At 36.1% G+C, this 20,185-nt stretch overlaps 2 protein-coding genes across 2 annotated transcripts; both read left to right on the top strand.

Annotated features, from left to right (window-relative positions):
- Window positions 1–2,857: 2,857 nt before the first annotated feature.
- Window positions 2,858–19,892, top strand: LOC135694093 (STING ER exit protein). Its single transcript, XM_065212766.2, has 9 exons — window positions 2,858–2,988; window positions 10,538–10,703; window positions 12,395–12,509; window positions 13,031–13,072; window positions 13,259–13,323; window positions 13,909–13,979; window positions 18,112–18,201; window positions 19,051–19,143; window positions 19,427–19,892. Exons 2-9 carry the CDS (start codon window positions 10,580–10,582, stop codon window positions 19,481–19,483), a joined length of 657 nt encoding a protein of 218 aa, XP_065068838.1. The 5' UTR covers window positions 2,858–2,988; window positions 10,538–10,579; the 3' UTR covers window positions 19,484–19,892.
- LOC135694089 (uncharacterized) lies at window positions 3,002–10,531 on the top strand. Its single transcript, XM_065212762.2, has one exon. The coding sequence runs from the start codon at window positions 6,847–6,849 to the stop codon at window positions 8,575–8,577; it is 1,731 nt and encodes a 576-aa protein (XP_065068834.2). The 5' UTR covers window positions 3,002–6,846; the 3' UTR covers window positions 8,578–10,531.
- Window positions 19,893–20,185: the final 293 nt, after the last annotated feature.

Genomic DNA, 20,185 nt, shown 5'->3' with positions numbered 1-20,185 from the left:
ACATTTTGAGGTTCCATATAAACAAAAAGTGTCATCCGCTGAAAAAAATTATTTTCAAATGTAAGGTAAATTATTATGATATTGAAGAATAGTAAAGAACCAAGAACTGAGCGTTGATGACCTCCACAAGCATCCTTCACCAGTGTGGATGTATGACCATTAGCTGATACATATGGCTTGCGGTCTTTAAAAAACAAATGCAACCATGTTTGGGATGTTTAATACAATAAAGAGATCCTATCTCAACGATTTGAAGTACAAAGACTTGATTTTTTCACAAACTTATTAAAGCATGTAAAATTCAACGAGTCTGTCAAATCTCTAGCAATCAACAACGGAGCGAATTCTATGAGGAAGAATTGTAATAAAATGCAACAACCTGTGTTTAAAATATAAATATTATCTAAATAAATATTATCGAAATACAAATTATTCTCAAGGAAAAGTATTTTTTGACCAATTTTTGTACAAGGGATCTCCTTAAAATGCCTGTTGACGATGTAGAAAGCTCTCTTGACTTTACTTCCAAGGCTGTAATTTGAAGCGATTGCAATTTGTACTGCAATCGAAAACATGGTCAAGGCCACAAAGCTTTAGTAGTTTTACTCTAATGAGCCCCGAATGCTTAGTCAAAAAAACAGTCTACATTGCTTAATTTTTTAAATTTTAGATTTTCAAATTTGAAATTTTAAAGTTAGATGTATTGCTAAGATATATAGTATATGAGTGTGCTACCCATCCCTCCCAGATATATGCATTTTCACAGAATGTAGATATGATATTGGCCTAGCATTAGATAATTTAGCATCCCCTTTTCTGTACAGAGAATGATACATGTATTTGTGAGAGTTTGGTCAATTGAGGAGGATTAATGCCCCCTGTCACTTCAATTTAGGGGCTTGCGTATGCAACATATAGCAAGGACGCATCCTAAAAATGATCGGCAGGGGCGAACTTTACTTAAAATTATAGGTATAGGCTTTCTCTTAGAAACTTCATCTGATATAATGCAAATTTCTAAGGGAAATTGTTCCCTAAAAATCTGCCAATTTTCTTGCTAGATTTTGGTGCACGGATTAATGAAGAGACCCTAAAACCTCTATACATCCGCATATCGGGAGAAGCACACGATTTACTTACTACGCGGGGAGACACCATAGTTGCTATGGAAGGGTAAGGAAATTTACAAATGCCTCTAGTTCGCTGTGAGAAAGCTGTTTGAAGACTTTGATCAATTTCCTGGTGCCATTGTAACATGTTCTCGCTTATACAACAAAGTTGGATGGATTTTCTTTAGAAATCTCTCAAAGGGAGTGGTTGGGACAAAGTAAGGATGTTATCGGGACCAATCGAGACGGTAACATACATATACGTACATATTTAATGCTTTTTTGCATTGAAGTTCCCATCGTCCTTCAAGGAAATGACTTGCCAAGCCTTCATAAACTGACAGATAACAGCAATGGTAAAAACAGAAAGCACTATGATCTTTTACCATGTGTTCTCTCCACTATCTAAAAGTAGGCCTTGTTTGCCTCCACGCATTTATATGCAACGCTTACGTACCGTATTTTATGTGTTAAGGCAAATGGGTCTTCTGAAATGTAATGAAGACCAACGAAGAGTTTCTAGCAACCTCCAGTTAGCTTTGCACAGTCATCGAACCGATTTGTCAAAGGATTGAAGAAATACATATGTTGGCTGTGTGGGAGTAAACGACTTGATGCCGTGACTGATGTAAGAGGGAAGCTTTTTCAAAAAACATTTGCAAGAGACAAGAAAACTACAAATCTCTATGCCTACTATATTGCAAGCCTGTGGACACCGGATAGAAGAGCCATATCCAAATGTATAAGAAGGACTTTTGCATCAGTTAGATGTCAAGGAAGTCTAGTTGATGAAGATAATATGGACACTGAAAAATTCAGTGACAGTGCAGATGAATGAGAAATTATCGATATTATAGCATGCATGAAGTCAGCACTGAGAAGTTGAGCGGGAAAGAGGGGCGAAGCCAGAAAGTTTAATCGGAGCGGCAGTATTGCCTTTGGCCGACACAAAGGGCGTGTCTTATTCTTTTTGGGTGTGGTCGTAAAATAAGTAACGTTATATGCTGTTTTTATGTGTTTCTAACTCATTATTAAGAATTCTTAAATTTCAATTTGTATTTTTAGTGCTTACTTTGAAAGTTCAGCTGCTATAGAAATTTGAGCAAGTTACAATTGTTTCAAAAAGATTATAGTTATGCTATAGGGTGAGAAAAATATTATGCGCCGACAGAAAAGGTATGGGAACTAAGCGCCCTCTTTTAGGGGTGCCCCTGGCAGGCAATGCCGAGTTAAGCACGGCTTCTTTGCAATTGATACAGAGTTTGATACAGATTTATCATCTTGCCCCGGATAAAGAATTTTTGCAATTTAATGAACTTTTTGTCAAGTCTTCGTAATCTTCCTTCACTGGGGATTAGAAACTCAAATATTTGAAGAGAAGTCTTGTTCTAAATCACTTTTTATAGAATAAATAAAAAATACTTACTTGATTGAGGATTTGGACCAAGATCAATGTTCTAAAAATCGAAAATGGGTAATTTATGGACTTTATTTGCTTTGCATGACATTTCACACTTTATATTATATACAGATACCAAATTTTACAGGTATACAATGGTTAAATCGCTCGCAAGTGACTTTTTTCATTTTGAGGACTGGAAACAAGTTCAATGTTCTAAAAATAGCTTTCAGAGGATTTTTTCAGCTTGGATCTGTTTCGCATTGTTTTCTACGAATCAAACTACATAAGCTATGAAGTTTTCATGCTGGTATCATATTTTGCACGATTGTTGCAAGATTTTGCGTTAACAGACCTAACTACTACTCGAGGATAGATCGTAAATTCAAATGACTTCAGTCGCAACAACAACAACAACAATAATCAGAGAATGGCCTAACTCTGTAGTGTGGCGGGGGAAGCTTGTACGGTACTGTAAAGGTAATATATTTTCAATTAAATTAAAAATCTTCTTATGTTTATCTTATCGCTTATGATTTTACTCTCGTAGTCTTAAAACTTTTGAAACTATACCATATCTTCATTTGCGTACATGAAGATTTTTTTATATTTGATGTAATTGAAGTAATATATCAGATCAACCAAATGGAAGATTTTATTTGCTTGCTGTTGACAAAAATTAAAGATTGCCGATGCAAGAAATATTGTGACAATATTGTACAAATCTGTATAATACTTAGCCATAATGTGTTAATGAAAGAAGGCTAAGGGGACTGTTTGTTTGAAGCTCTAATTTCCACTGATCTTCCATGGTTTTGAAACAATTCAATATGTTGGCTCCAAACTTTGGAACACCCTCCCACTTTTCATTCGTGTTGCTAGCTCCGTTGCAGGTTTTCGGTTTAAATTGAATATTCATTTCCTTGACTCATACTGAAAACTAACTTCCTGAACTCAACCTTATTTCTCGATTAAAAATCTTTAAATTGTTGCTATTCATTTGGTCTCTTCAAAAAAACCTGGCAAACATTTTGTTTTGCAATCAATCTTAAATACAATCATCTAAAGTTTTTTTTCTGTAATCTTTAATTTTAATTCATTTTTGTGTAGTGCGGAATTTTTGTATGTATTTAGGTGTAGTGTATTATGTAGAATTGTATTTAGGATTGATTGATGAATGATGAAAACTGAAACTAAACAAATCTTTTCCCAGGGTGATATCCATGTAAACCTCATGCCATATATTAGATATGTAATTCATGCTGTGCCAAAAATTTTATTGTGTAATGCGCAAGCACTGATGCACAGAAACTGAAAACAACTTCAAAAGTTATAAACGTTAACATTATCAACATAACAGAACATTTTATAAAATATCAAAATAATTTGTGAATAATTAGTCAGTAAATAATGAACAAGAACAAATAGTGTTATTTATATTGTAACTTTAATTTACGTAGCTAAAAACGGACAAAGGAAATTTCAGTTTGTCGAAATAGTCAGGGGAGGTGCCAACGCCAAAAAGTGGGGTGGAGAATGAAGGGGTGGAGCTGATAAAGTGGTGAGAAACTGGTGCAACATCATACGAGAATTCACATTATTGATAACCAAGTTTGACATATTTTGAAACCCTCAATAGAAGACTGAGTTAAACTTCACAGGCAAAGGTTTACACACATAAAAGCTAATAACATAAAAGTTAATTTCAGAGTGATATTTTTAGCCATACCTCGATCGATGCTAATTTGAACAAGGTTTTCCAACCTTTCATCTGACATTGAGGCTAAAAGGTAATGGAACTGTAACAGGTGGAGCTGCAACTATACTATCCTTACAGCTTAAAGGGCATGTGTTGTGAACATGATTGGCTCATGCAATACAATTATCTCGTTTGTCTAGTACAAAGCATGGAATCGAGGATGAATTTTTATAGCAGTAAAAATTAATTGAAGAAAATTAATTAATTAAAGAAACTTTAGGTTCTGTGGCATCAAATTTTGTGGCAGCAAGTTGCAAGAGGCTTCAGTATCCTAAATCCTAATAATTTGGAAAGGGCATTCAATATCTCAAACCTTCTGCTTAATAACTGATGGCTATGCATGAACCATGAAACCATGGAATAACTCTGTGATTTGAAAGGTAATGAAAAATAATCTTCACAGATTCACTGTATCTCAAGAAGAGAAGTAAAACAGAATCATTCAGATCAAAGATTCAAAGGAGACCATTCAGTAAAATATATGATATACCAGTAAAATTTATGTTATGCCTTGTGGGCCTTGTCCATTGCAGAGATGCATTTTGCATTGCGTGATGAAGTAAAACAGTATCAGAGACAGAACTGAAAGAGAAGTAAAACACGACCATTTAATCCTGATTACTTTGTTGAAAACTTTTACCTAAGTATGTGAGATCAAATGTTCTGCTTGATTTTTTATACATTTTCATTATGGTATTGTTACGAAAATTACAGTTTACCAGTCTTTCAATAAGTGCTTGATAACATATGGGCAGGGCTGTACATGCCTTTATTGTGTAGAGCAGGGTGGTTCTACACAATTAGTGTGAAACTGGGAGCAGCAACTTAGAACTGTAATCCTGCTCTATACACTTCAAGCATATATGTATAGTTTTATATTTTTTCAAACTCCTACTTTTTACAATCGAAAAGATCCCCGTAACAAAATTAATGTGAAGTAAAAAGCAAAAAAACCAAAGCAACAATAAAAGGTTTATAGGTAAATAGTAGGATTCTTAAAGTGGACACTCCTGCTACTCCTTCCTTTAAAGTGGTAACCCATTGTTCTCCTGGTGCTTTAAACACTTAAAGGACTACAGAGAGTTTCCCTTCATGCAATTTCTCTACTCTGTGACTGTGCATTTTCATTTGAAATCAAATTTGTTGTTCTGAGGGCTGGCTCCAATTCTAGGTGGCTTGTTTTTTTTAGAAAATTGCAAAAAGTTGTGATTGTACTGCCATGTAGGACCAACTATTGATTCTAATTGGAAGTTTATTGATTATATGTTTTTTCTGTTTCACAATTAACTACCTGAGATTGTGTAGATTTACAACCCAGTGCTCATCAACAAAAGTGGCTCATACCATTCATCTCAAGAAAATATGCACTGAACTGTTTATGAATACACAAGTGTGATAGCCAATGTTGTGACATATGACATATATCTAATGATATGACAGATACTGTATACTGGCATAGTAACAGGTGTTGTCATTACTTTTTTAACATTGATGTCCTAACTCTTCTATTTCCAATATTCAATTTTACTTTTCAACCTTACAATATTTTGGTAATTTTGCTCTTGCATTGAAAGATTTTGTTTTTCTGATGGATCTGTTATAATTTTTTTTAAAAAAAATTAATCTCAAATTGAGTGTTCTATTCTTTTTGAATTTTGATCGCATTAGGTACTTATGTAAAAGTTTTATGCAATAATTTTTCTCTGTCTGGAAACAAAATATTTGCCCTTGCGCAATGGAGTAGATGAGCTGGGAAAAGAAAGCAGAGAGCTTAAGTCTTCAATAATCTTGCTTTTGAAAACTTTGAGAAACATTTTGTAGAGAATATGATCAATCAAAGATGTGAAAAGACAGTTTATAATCACTTCCCATCATTACTTTCTGTCTGGCAGTCAGCAGGGCAAAACATTATTTTATTCCACGTCTCGAACGTACAGATTGCAAGCGTTAAACTCGATGGGGTATTATCAAGCTAAGGTATTTGACCTGCTGTAGCTATGGTTGCTTATATATGATGTTTTTCGCATTTATGCAAGTGGCTTCTATGTCTTAAATGCCAATGAATGTCAAGCAGGTGAACTATTGATTCTATTTGCAACGTTCAAAGAGGTATCATAACTTGACGGGTGTTTCTTTGTCTGTCATCGGCTTGCGTCCAAAACAAATTTATTCTGTTCAAATATCTTGACAATTGACAGGGATGTTTCCATGAGACTATGACTTCATGAAATCATCTTCTGATGTTTATTGGCTGGGCTTGTATTTTATATTGACAAATACTTCATCTGGTGCTTTTAACGATTGTAACTGCAGTGTTGCAGATCCAGCAAAAAAGTACTTGTGATGAAAGTTTGGAAGCTTACTATTCTATCGCACATTTTCTATTTCCCATCTTCCCTGAACTGAAAGGCTTGCTACGAAGGAAAGGTAAAGCCTGACAGAAAATCGCGGAGAAGGCGTTAGAATACGAAGTCAATCGACGAAAGGCATGAATATCTTGCAACCGTCACCGCCATTTAACAAATGTGGCTTTATACTAAGATCACAACCAGTGCTGTCTATATAAAAAAGAGGGCAGGATGGATATTGTCAACAAGATTTGTTTGTTTTTTTATGTCGTTGCTCTATGTGTCAATCTAATTTTGAACGGTCTCGTTTTATTTGCAATTTACAAAAGCCGACGCTTGCTTCTAAAGAAACGATTTGCTCTTCTCATCAGCATGGCTGTAGCTGACCTCTTGAAAGTTGTCCCATCCTCTGCCCAGATAGTCGCTGTTGTGCATGGGCCCAGTCATGCTAATGGCAGGTCCGCTTGTTTGGTTTCATCTTCAGTCGGTTTTCTGTTCATCTCTGTAACTGCACTTCATCTTGCATTTGAAAGTGTTAATCGACTTGTCTCCATACTTTGGCCTTTGAGATATGAACAATTTACTAACTCCAAGAAATATTCAGTCATCATCATGTCAGTTTGGCTGTTGCCAGTTATAGTTGTGATAATGCCAATCCATTTTTTGTTTGGGCGTCATAGAGATTCGTACCATGCGCTGAGGATGAGAATGTTTTCTTGTTCCATAGACGTCATTGAAAAACATGAGAGCGGTGTTTGGACGACTTATGTCACCTACGCGATATGTGTTACTATTATCTTTTTTATAATACCTTTTGTGATTATGGGTGCTTCATATTCAATCATGTTCAAAATATCTCTTAAACATATCCGTGAAATCAAACGAATTGAAAATCAGATGCAAAAGTTGCGCCAATACCGAGAGTCGATATCTGAAGAAGTAGCCACGTTTGCCTCTCCTGGCTCAAGCAGATTGAGCAGATCTAGAATTCATCTTGGTAATGATGAAGATGTAACATTGAAAGGTTGTAGAAATCAGGGAAATGTGTCACGTCTGAGTTCCTTAACGTCCTCTGAAGGTAGAAATCAAGCAAAAGGCATTCGTTCGCGGGCGGCATCTTGGCCAAGTAGCGAAGAACTAGTAAGTAATGTTTTGAGAGATGGCAAAGGCACTGAAGCATGTGGTTTTCACTTGCACTGTGATTGTACGCTGGAAACAGATGACAGCATTAAGAAAAGAAAAATTTGCACATGTTCCCCGGAAAAATCATTTACAGGAAAGAGGGTATGTATGTGCTTTATATCAGACGGAGGGAAAGAGAACTGTATCGAAAACACTTCTAAAGAAACGAGTACAGATGACACAGGCAGAAAGTTTATATTGGTGAAAAACTGCGATAACTATACTGAATCTTGTCAAGATCTATCATTTAATGGAGTGTATTCCGAAATGAAGACACGGTGTTTTGATGAGGCACAAACTAAAAACTCGGGAAAAATTTCTGTTCAACCCACGATTGTTGTTACTGCCGCAGATGATGGGTTAGGAAGTGACCCCTTCAATTTTGTTAAAGAATTTTCAGTAATGGGAGCATGGGCTGAGACACTTCGGCAAAGGGCCTTAGAAGATGATGAATTTAGGTTTCCATTGTCAAATATCAACCTGTTAATCAGGGATGAAATAAGGAAAAGAAAAAGAGAGATTCGATTAGCAAGAACTTTGAGCGGACTTGTTGGAGCATTTGTAATTTTTTACCTCCCAATGTTGATATTTGCATGGACAAACATGGTCAGAGATGCAATTCAAACTGAGTTCTCCTTCGATTTTGGCCGAAGCTTGGTTGCTTGGGCATTTTTGAACTCAGCACTAAATCCACTGATATACTGTCTGCGAATTGTAGAAATTAAGAAGTCTGTTATGAAAATTCTTAGAAATTTTCGAAATCTTTTTAAATGCTTTTAAGTTAGATATAAGCTGTTTTCGATTATCACTCACCAATTTCATCCACGACGCTGACGGTGATGTGCTTATTTCTAAATGAAAAATAATTAGAGTTCTGACATTGTAATAAATCGCAGTTTTATCAATTGTCAAGACACATTGTTCTATTGGAACTGTACAGCTAGACTGGTTTATCTATTTAATAGGTACATAATGACCAAATCTTGCAGCGTTGTTGTCAGTTCATTAAAAAACTTCATATCATAATATGGCAATGATAGATGACGGAGGAGGTCAGTACGAAGTACTACAGATAGTTAGCGAGATTAATAGCAACATATGCCTCAATAATATCTTTTCTGCGGGCATGAATATTTAAAACCAGAACACAATTGTAACCTTTGTAGCGATACGTCGAGATATTTTAAGATCTTTCTGTGAGAATGCGTGTCTCTTTCCATGGTGGATATTGGAGTGGATATAGATATCGCCTGGAGTTGTAGATATCTTGGGGTTCAATTTAATAGCACCAAGAGCTGAAAACCTTCCCGCTGAAGTATGCAATGTATTTTTAAATGCTTCCAGAATTCCTACCCAATAGGATATGACATGATATATCGTTATTTTTGGGAAAACTAAATTTACCTACAGACTCTTCAAAACCAAGCAAGCAACGAAGGGTCCCTACAAAAAACAGCTATGCTGCACCAGGATTATTAGTTCTAGATAAACTAGATAAAAGAGCTGCGGCAGAGCGAACTGACTAGAATAGAACAGACAATGTTTTCATTGCATCGCCAAATGTTGTCGAACCAAAGCTTAATGCAAATGATGTCAAATACCAGTGACGACTTTCCATCACCCATGAAAATACCATAGAATCGCTAATAACGTAAGTTTTTGCAGAATACAGACTTGGCGCGACCTCTCAGCTGAAGCGAAGAAAGTACCCTATCTAAACGACTTGCAATCCCTGCCGAACCCACTTTGAACATCCAGCAACGTGTTTTTCGTTTTCTCCTTTATTCCTTTTCCCGAATACTACTTCTTCTGCCCCTTCACCCAAAACAATGTTGATTGCCTTGACTAATATCACACAAACCAACGTACTTCCTAATTTCTTATGTCGTTTATAGAAAACCAATATTGTTCCAAGGGGGCAAAAAGAAGATGGCTGAGTTTGCTAGACATCAGTGTTTCAAGTCTTTGGCAAGGATTTTTGTTCTTGTGTGGTGTCGCAAAAAACTTAAGCCTTCCTGAACTGCCTTCCTCTATTTTTTGATCCACTTTTTTATCCATACGTAGGTTTATAATGTTTTTGTAGATTTCATACTGCTTATGGGTTTAGTGAAATGGAAATTCCTTTGAAAGCGAAAGTAAAATGACAAAAATTAACAAGCAATGCAAACTTGTATAGGAGGAAAACAAGCGAATGTCAGCTAATGGGTCAGCTACCTATATTAATCGTCTTACATTATTAAAGCATGCGTGTTAAACTGGGGGCATTGTTACGCATTATTTTAAACTGAATGAAGGGGGTGGCTCACCGTGGCATGGGGGTGCATGGAGGGTGCATGGAGGTGCATGAAGGGCCATAAATGGCGGAAAATTCTGTCCCCTGCCAAATGAATGCCTAAATTTCCAACAATGATGGCTCAGACATTAGAAAGCGTTCGCTTCCTCTAAAAAATACGCCTTTAAGAGAGAGAGACCATCCAGAAAGCTAGTGTTGTTTTAGATGTTGTGCGAAACATTTAGTTCAGGAATGCTCTGGTTCAGTAGAAGAAAGCACTCTTGCCCGATAGAAAACCGGATATCATATTCAGGAATTGCTTCTTTTGGATGATGCGAACCCGACGCAGGACGTGCTGTCAGGAGCAATTGATAATTGTGATGCAGAGAAACATTTTGTTGAGAGCGGTGACTGTGGTTGCCTTGATCATTCCAGCCTAACGAGCCATTTCCTTTTTTATCATTTCAGATTAGAGATACGTCGGTTGTATGATCGTACGTTGTATGAGAAATGCCGAAAGTTATATCAAGAGCCATAGTCTGTTCAGATACTCAGGATAAAGAGGAATACAAAGATGAAGATATTCCTCTTTTTGTTTATTTTTGTATTTGTGGACAATTGGCTTTGATTATTGGTGAGTCTTTATTTCGTAACTACAGATAGCAGATTGTTATATTGCTCATATCTTCGGTAAGAAAATTCTGTTTCACTACTTTCTCAACAATGCAGCTCATTGTATCGTTTAAGGATTTATTTTCTTTGGTTCTTATTATTATCATCATCTTTCTGTTGTTCATTGATTCTGTTTTGTGTTTACGTCACAAGCTTGTCTATTGCTCTATTGTGTTTATCATTCCCTTTTCCGGGAAATATATATCACAGTCATGAATTATGTTACGTTTTACAGTGTTTATATTATTGTTCGTTTATATTAGTGATATAATTGTTCATTTTAAACCTTAGTGATAAAAAAACCTAGCCAGAAGGTGATTGCATTTTCCTCCATAACGTAACCGCCTTGATAGGATGGGATTTAATTTATAAATTAGGTTAAACCAAGCTCTTTTAACGCTACACCAGATTAAAGGAACAGTAAGTAAAAAAAGTAAAGGATTGAGCCCAAGCTAGTGTACAATGCATATTCCTAAATTTTAGCAAAGAGGGAAGCTGACGTTCATCGTCCTGTGCTCTTGCGGTATTGCTTAAAACCTACCACCAAAACAAATCAACACCTGCGTTAGTCACCTATTACCTCGCTTAAAAGCGCATGCGCTTATAGACGGAAATTCACGATTATTTCCATTTTTAGGGTACGAGAAAACGATTCATGCGCTTATAAATAAGAAAAGGTTTTTAACAATAAAATCACATGAGTAATGTTTTAACAATAGAAACTGCATATTTTAACCGTTATTCAATGACAATTCCCATGGATCCGAATCATTCTAAATGATCAATCAGCTATTTTTTCAAGGTTGTCTTAATCACCATGTCAGTTTAAACTCAAAGGACAATTAAAAGAAATTGATAATGCAAGAATAGTAATCGAGGAAGCATGTAAATAATGTCAAAGAGAAAGTAGATAGCCATATTGTTTTTTGTTTTTTCTTTATCTTTCTCGCAAAAATCGTAAGATTAAAATCCACTAATAAGCGCATTGCGCCTGTATCCGGATATAAGCGCATGTGTCTTTAAATGAGGCGACAGTGGTTTAATTAAAAATTCGTCAGCAAGTTTCGCCTTGAAATGTATGACAATATTTTGTCTACATTCGTGCATAGATATTTATGAGGTACATTGGCATTCGTAAACCAATGTATTTCCTTAACTATGCTGTGTTTTTGCTGGGGTAAAGGTGAGTACAATCAGGTTATGTTGCGTTTACGCTACAATAACTTCACCACGGTTCGTTCAATTTACCTCTTGTATGATGCCGTCCACATGGTTTTTCGAAGTTATTTCGTCAGAGACAAAAATAAAATCTTTGTTTTCTTGCACCCGTTATTTTGACTTCTTCTTCAAGTCAAATGTACAACTTTGCTTTTGGACACAATTTAGTTCTGAATAAAGAACGAACAACATTTTTCCTAGATTGCATTGAGTTGGTCAAGAAGGGTCAATTTCGGTCTTTTAAAGTGACAGCGATGATGACTAACTCGTATTCTGTGACTTCATAATCACATTTGTTAGATATGAGTTTCAGTTGGGTCTAGGGCCTAGTTGTAATTTTTCATGTTCACCCTTCAATGTAAGAATTGTTTTTGGTTCCTCCAGGAAAGACTGTCGCATTTTGTTATGATTTAAAGCGCCTTGTTTTCTTTACAGACTGCGAATTAAGTAAGTTACCTTTAAGACCAAGAGACCACTCTAGAGTCATTGATCAAGGACATCATTCGTTTAAGCTCACCTGTGAAGATGGAGATGAGGTCTTCTTAAAAAGGTAAGAAACTTCAGTACAAGACCGTTTCTTTAAGACATTCTTGATGGAACAGCGCATCTTGAAAATTCTTACAAATATAGCTGTTAATTTTAAATTACTTTCTTGAACATTGATATTATCAGGAAAATAAATTCTAAAGTAAAAATTAATATGTAGCTATTTGTGTGTCCAGATTTGCACTTTGCGACGAAAGAAATATGCTTATACTTGCTTCTATCCATACTGTTAGCTGACTTTTCAAATTTTAAGGTATTTAATAAACTTATTTGGTTAAGTATGTTTTTATGACATTATTTCTTAAAGGCATTCAACAAATATAAAAAATAGCTTAAGCCATCTGTCAATCAATATTAGCCAATCAATAACCGTTTGAGTGGAATCACACTCACTGATTGGTCAATTCTTGATTAAAATATTTCTGATTAAAGTATCTGTCGATTGTTTTACGATCTCTGAGGTGATTTGTTATATTGATTTTGTTCACTATTGCTGAATTGAGTCTGGTAAAATGTTTATTGTAGAGAAAAGGGTTTGGAGCGCCAGTTTCGTAAGAAGTGTAAAAGGTTTGTTGTGTTCATTTTCAAGATGATACACTTGTCAATTGAGTTTGTTCAAATGTATGGCTTTCAACATTCAGTAAAAAATTGACTGTCAAAGGACTTTATCATTCAAGTTTTCTACTTGGTTTTTAGACTGGAGAAAGTTTTTTTACTCTGATATTATTAAACGTTGAATTTGTCTCGTTTTAGTTGTGGCCTATGGTTATTTTATCAACATGAGAAACGCAATACAAAGATAACCTTTGTTGTTGATGGTAAGTGAAAAGAAAATTCACGAAAAATCCTTTGAGTAAAAGTTTCTTATTTAAACACCTACGTTGTCAGGAAAAAAGAAAAGTCCAAGCACCTGTAAAATAGGGAAAGTTTTCATTGGGAAAGTTCTCTGCTAATATTGATAGAACCAGATAAAAATCCATTGGTATCGACAATATTGATATTCAAGATGACACTTCAGTATTCAATTCATGCAAATTGACGAGGGTTCAGACTCAGAAGAATTGACATCTTGTAAATTACTTGCTTATGACAAGTGTTATGCAAATGGGATATTAATTTTTGTAAAAACAATGATCGTTTGTATATCAAAACTTTTCTTTCATTGATGGATTTTTAATTCTTTATTGAGTGCCCCTCTCTAATGAGCGCCCCTCTCAAATGAGCGCCTCCTTTCAGAGGACGAAAATTAGATTAAACTCCCGGCGCTCTTTAGGAGAATATTGTATAGCTATTTCTGTTGTTCGACTGGCTGGCTGTCCTTATTGAACCGTATCTCTGCCGCTGGCAACAAACAAACTTCCTTCTGATCACCAGTAAGTGTCATGGATATTTTTTGTAACCAGGGGCTTTGGTGAAAGGCAAGGAAGACGGTGAAAGCGATGGAAGACAAATATTTGCTCCAAAGAAGCAAAAGGTAAGTGTTAATACCATATTTGCCAGAACACATCAAGATGAAGATAACTGTCACTACCTCTCCTGTGGCTTTGCAATTTATGCCACGTGGAAGTGGCATTGCAAAAGGTTTATCAGTCTTCATTTAACGGATTAGAATTAACAATTTTTGCTCCTGCAGTGGTGCTCCTTGATGCAAATAGCCCCCGGAAATAACATAACTATGAAACATGAATCTCGTGGGCTCACTGCTACCTGCTTCTCCGTTGGGCTTATACAAGGGCTGCTGTCACTATAGACTGGTTCCATTTCTCTAAAATAGTTCTTAAAAAGAGATCAAGAGGCATTTTGGGGTAAAAGCTGGGATCCAGTTTATTTGGGGTATTTCGACCATGCTGATTACGAATTTGGCGGATCCCAAGCGATCCCATGTTTGGTCCATTGCCCTGGAATCCTTTTGTGAAAGTAGAGCGACCTCTCTGGATATCTTCAAAGCCTTTGATCGCATCTGGCACAAAGGTCTTCTTTCCATGTGTTTCAGACCAATATGACCCTTCAGACCAATATGACTCCCAGACCAGTATGACTCTAGTTGGACCAGTATGACCCCTGAAGCAGCCAGCCACGCTTGCAATCTTTTTTAGGAAAAAATATAAAGCGAAAAATACTTGCCCATCTCTGCGAAATTAAGGGAAATTTGCACTTTATTTCGAAAAGTTTGGTTACAGGTCTTTGGTTGATAACAGTAGTCTACTTACTGAACAAATTAACCTGTATAGATATTTAATTAACTTGTATAATTTATTATTATTATTATTATTATTATTAAGGCATGCATCCTAATTCACAAAAAGGGTAGCAATGACGATCCAGCAAACTTCAGGCCAATCACTCTTGAGCCAGTGCCTTTGAAAATCTTCACATCATGCCTGCGTGACAGTCTATTCAATTTTCTTAAAGTTAATGGTCTCATTGAGCACGAAATACAAAAAGGCTTCACCTCGAATATTTCAGGGACCTTAGAGCATACTGCCATGATGGCTCAGGTCATAAACAAAGCTCGTATCAAGCAACGTTCACTAGTTGTCACTCTTCTCGATCTTAAAAATGCATTCGGAGAAGTACATCATAATTTGATACCCACTGTACTATCTTACCATCATATCCCTGACAACATACAACTTCTTATCTCTAGCCTTTACACCGATTTTAAAACCTCTATCATCACAAGCTTTCTTTAAACTTTCTAGCTACGTCTCTTAAAGCTGTTGATGAATCTACCATCTACGCTGATATACCTGGCTATCTTTCACCATCAATCATAACTGGAGAAAACCTTCGCCCAGATCTTCTCTTGAAGACTAACAACAATTACCTATACATCTTAGAGCTTACTGTTGGTTTTGAATCCAATCTTGACACAAATGCAACAAGAAAACACAGCAAGTATGCTCCTCTCCTATCTGACTTACAGCGAAAGTTCAAATGTGTCTCTTTTGTGAATCTTTCTATGAGCTCTCTTGGCATTTTTGGCAATTCTTGCATCTCCTTCTTCAAAATGTGTGACTCTCTCTCCATCGATCAACAACAAAAACGGTATCTCATCTCTAAACTTTCCAACATTGCCATCCGTACTACGTACTACATATTTTGTTGCAAAAATAAACCATGGACAAATCCGGAATTACATCCGTTTTAATTTTGGTTGTTTTATTTTTCTCAGTTTTTCCTTTTACCTTACGATTGTTATAGTTTTTTCTTGTAAAACCAGGCTAGCCAATTGCAAATTACCTTGTAATAGTGAGATTTGTAATTGTAGTTTAAGTTGAATTGAAAATGAAATGTTTCCATTATGGCTATTATTATTATTACTATTATTATAATTAGTATTATTATCAACTATTTTTGGCTTGCTCCTTGAGGTCTGGCGTTGTTCTTGCCTATACTAGACGATTTCGGAGTTCGCAATGCCATTACATAACCGGGGCAAAAGCTGCTTGAATTGCAACGACGGCCTAAAACATTGAGATTTGTAATTTTTTCTGTAGCTCAAACAAGGTTCATTGTTTATCAACAAAATTAAGATTTTAATTGTGTATTAATCTTTCTCTGTTCTAAAGACGTTTCTGGACCGAAATGTTGGGAAAAAACCTTTATCTAGTATCTAATCCTTTATTTATATTAAACTATCCTCTGGTTCTCTTTCAGTTCGGTCTTACTGCAGAATGGCTTTGGATGTTGATCAGACAAAGATTTTAGTTACTCTACTTAGTTTTATTGAATTTTGGCAAGTGTTCTTCCCAAGATAGCAAAGACGTTTTTCTATAGCAAAGCTTTTTTGTGCTCTTCTCTCCGATCTTGCTTCATCACGATGTGTAGTCAAACAAACACTTGTTGAAGCTTTTTTGTGCTCTTCTCTCCGATCTTGCTTCATCACGATGTGTAGTCAAACAAACACTTGTTGAAGCTTTTTTGTGCTCTTCTCTCCGATCTTGCTTCATCACGATCTGTAGTCAAACAAACACTTGTTGAAGCTTTTTTGTGCTCTTCTCTCCGATCTTGCTTCATCACGATGTGTAGTCAAACAAACACTTGTTAAAGCTTTTTTGTGCTCTTCTCTCCGATCTTGCTTCGTCACAATTAACGTGGCTTTCCCGCGGCTTTCGATTCGTTTCGTTAGGTAATCAGAACAAATTCATTCACACTGCCCACGAAAAATACAATGAGCGCATTCAGTGCCGTGATAACCGCTACAATAGCATCGAGTTCTTTTTTCTTGCCCAGACGAATATGACCCTTCCTGGACCGATATGACTCCGGTGTCATATTGGTCTGGACCGATATGACTCTGGTGTCATATTGGTCTGGACCGATATGACTCTGGTGTCATATTGGTCTGGACCGATATGACTCTGGTGTCATATTGGTCTGGACCGATATGACTCTGGTGTCATATTGGTCTGGACCGATATGACTCTGGTGTCATATTGGTCTGGACCGATATGACTCTGGTGTCATATTGGTCTGGACCGATATGACTCTGGTGTCATATTGGTCTGGACCAATATGACTCTGGTGTCATATTGGTCTGGACCGATATGACCCCGGGATCATATTGGTCCAAGGGGTCATATCAGTCTGGAACACATGGATTAACAACTTTATCTCTGATAGGTCCTTCACCATTAGTGTTACGGCTACCTCTCCAGATCTTATTCAATAAATCTTGGTGTGCGACAGGGTTCTGTCATATCTCCTGTTTATTTATCCTTTAATCAATGGCCAACTAACTTTCACCGCTACAAGTATAATTATTTTGCTTATAACACCTATCTAAGCTCTTCTATCTCCTTCAATTGTCAACAAAGTTCTGCTATCAACACCCCTTTCAAAGAAATATTTCAGAATGACTTCTTACTGATCACCTGGCAATAATTGAGAAGTGAGGTAAAGACAATGTCGTTAGTTTTTATCAAACTAAAACCACACAGGCTGTCATTTCATGTAAACGCTACCCTGACTTTCCTCCTTTTTCCATGAATAGTGCATATTTGGATAGACTTTTTTTACAACTAGGTCGACCTGTGCCATCCTACCTTAACTGGAAAATTCGCATTTCTTCTATTGCTAAACATTCGTCTGAAAACCTCCGTTCCTCTCTAAAGCATTTGGACTTGTCCTTCCTTAGATTACTGCTCTCATATCTGGGGTGGTGCTCCTAAATCTTCCCTGTCCCTCCTTTACAAACTCTAACTTAGAGCCATTTAACTGGTCAACAACTCTTTTCTTACAAAGTCTAGCTAATGTTACTCTCTTCCTGCTTCCGTGATACTTTTAACCTTACATGTAGCTATTCAAACTGAAATAAACAGATTTCATCTTACCTCTGCCTCTTTCTTATCCACTTCTTTTCCCCTTTTGGGGCTTGGATAAAGGCTTCCAGGCCTTTCCCTAACATTGTCCACTAGAAAAGCAACCGTCAGTAAGCCAGTGTACAGAAAAGAAACTTGAGTGATATTCTCGAACCCTGCCTTGTTTTTACTGCTTTTGTGACGATGTTTTCAAAGTTTAAGGGTATTAACCGGAGAAAAGAAGAGCATTATCTGGCTTTGTTCCAGTCCATTCTACATTTAACGTTAAAACTTGTATTTTAGATTATGATGAAAAAGCATACCAAGGAATTTGGTAAATTTGGCTCTGTTACAGTGTCAACCATTGACGAGGAAGAAGAAGAAATAGAACAGGTATTAATGACATCAGATACTATGTTTTGTGCTGTGAGAACATTGCGTCCCTTTTCTCCGTTTTTCATTATCATTTTCCATTGAGGAGGGACCCCAAGCCTTACTGTTTTTTATCTGACACTCTTACGAATGGTGATAGTAATCTCAAAATGATCTGAATTGTCAAATTTTTTGTTGAAACAGTCAATTTTGTTTACAACTGGCTTGGTAGGCAATTATTTCGCTACGTTTGTTTTTCGATTGAGACTCAGAACATTCTTAGCTTTTGCATCGTTCTTAATAAGGGTCTAATATTTTGTCTTTTTGTTGAGTCGAACTATCTGAAATTAATAGTCATATGTCATTATATTGCAATTATAAAGCAAACTACACTTTATATTTAGTAAATCTTCAGAATGTTTATGTTTTGCTAATGGAACAAGGACGAAATGTTTCATTTATTTGCCAGGCGAAGAGATTATTCAATCATTCGAAAATTCTTATAAAATATTAAACTTTGTTGATTTCTTTTCGAAATTCCGGCTCTCAGCATTAATATTTTGCTGAAAAGTAAAACTTTGGCAAAATCTTAGACTGAATGAAATTTGATTTTTGTAAAAATATGTTTTGTTAGCAAAATGGTTTTCACCGTGTTTCATTATGTACGATTACGTAGCTGACTTCATTCGAAGTACCCGCGCCAAAGGCCTGCCAAAAGGGGTGTCAGGGGTGTCAGGGGGCTATGATCCCGTAATTTTGAGTGACATAGTAATTCTGAGCCCTTTGAAGTTGAGGATGGGCCTCTTGCACTTTGTATCTCCATTATATTACCTTTGTTTTTTTATTTTTATCACCAAATCCTAATTTCAGCAAGAGGTTGCTTCGTCTTACGCATTCAACGCCCGTGTGATCGAGAAGCAACTTCAAAAGAAGAGGACTGCACAGCAGAAGGCAGCACAACTTGTAAGACAATTCATTAATCGGTTTCATGGATGTTTCCTAAAATGTTATTTTCTTGTTCTCTGTTACGTCATTCTAAATCTTTATTTTCGTAAATCCATTTGTAAAACCATGAAGCACCCTTTAATGTATAATGTTACAATTGTTTTTGCAATCCCTTAGCAGGGTCATATTTCGACCACAGTGGAATCACAGATTTTTGTCTTCTTGCTCCCAACTGTGGCATGATTACCCTATTATTGATATTTTTGTATTTTCCTTATTAAAACGGATTTTTGTTACCCAGGTCAAAGAGGAAGAGATGCAGGCAAAAAGGCAACGAGGAACTCTTATTGATAAGTAAAGATCTTTTCGTCGTAAAAAGCTTTCAACGTTTTGAAATTTCAACAAAAAGCCTCACTCTTCTTGGTACTTTAGAGCACCATATTGTGTTCTGAAATATGTGGCTGGTTTTGTTCCTTTCTCATATAATGGTACACAATGGTTTTTCAACGGTGCACTTTACAGCAAAGTAATTTTGAACTCTCGTGGAAGTTAGTGATTTTAAAAAGCAGTGCATTTGAGGTTAGGTCACAGTTCATAGTTGACTGCCTTATCCGACTATTGCTATGATTTGATATGGGAAACATTCTCCGTCTGCTAGTATAGATTAAATATTTGTTTAAGAAGATATTCTCCAAAAACTGCGATTGTCTTATAGTGTTTATAAGTTTTTCTAATTATCTCTCCTCTCAGATACAATTCTTGCATTATTGTATGTTGTTTTTATTGATGTTTTTTTGCTATAAATGGCTTCAGGCTATTTCCGATATGTCCGAAACGATAAATAGCGTAAGTTCTTGAATATTTTCTCCTCCTACAACCCCCTCTCTAATTAACCACCAACCCTTGAAAAAGAAACGTTTTTAATAAGCCCTGACTTTCTAATAATCCCCTAGCCAAACTGCTCATAGATTTGTGAAAAGTATCAATTGTACCAATTGTCCTGGGTCACAATTTTGTTGTTGTTTTCACAATTTCGCAAATTTTTTGTGTCAACATTGAA

Source organism: Rhopilema esculentum, chromosome 11, assembly GCF_057945365.1.
Source record: "Rhopilema esculentum isolate cy_ngs chromosome 11, ASM5794536v1, whole genome shotgun sequence".
Taxonomy (NCBI): domain Eukaryota; kingdom Metazoa; phylum Cnidaria; class Scyphozoa; order Rhizostomeae; family Rhizostomatidae; genus Rhopilema; species Rhopilema esculentum.
Note: the sequence above shows the minus strand (reverse complement) of the source record. Positions and strands in the feature narration are given on the sequence as shown.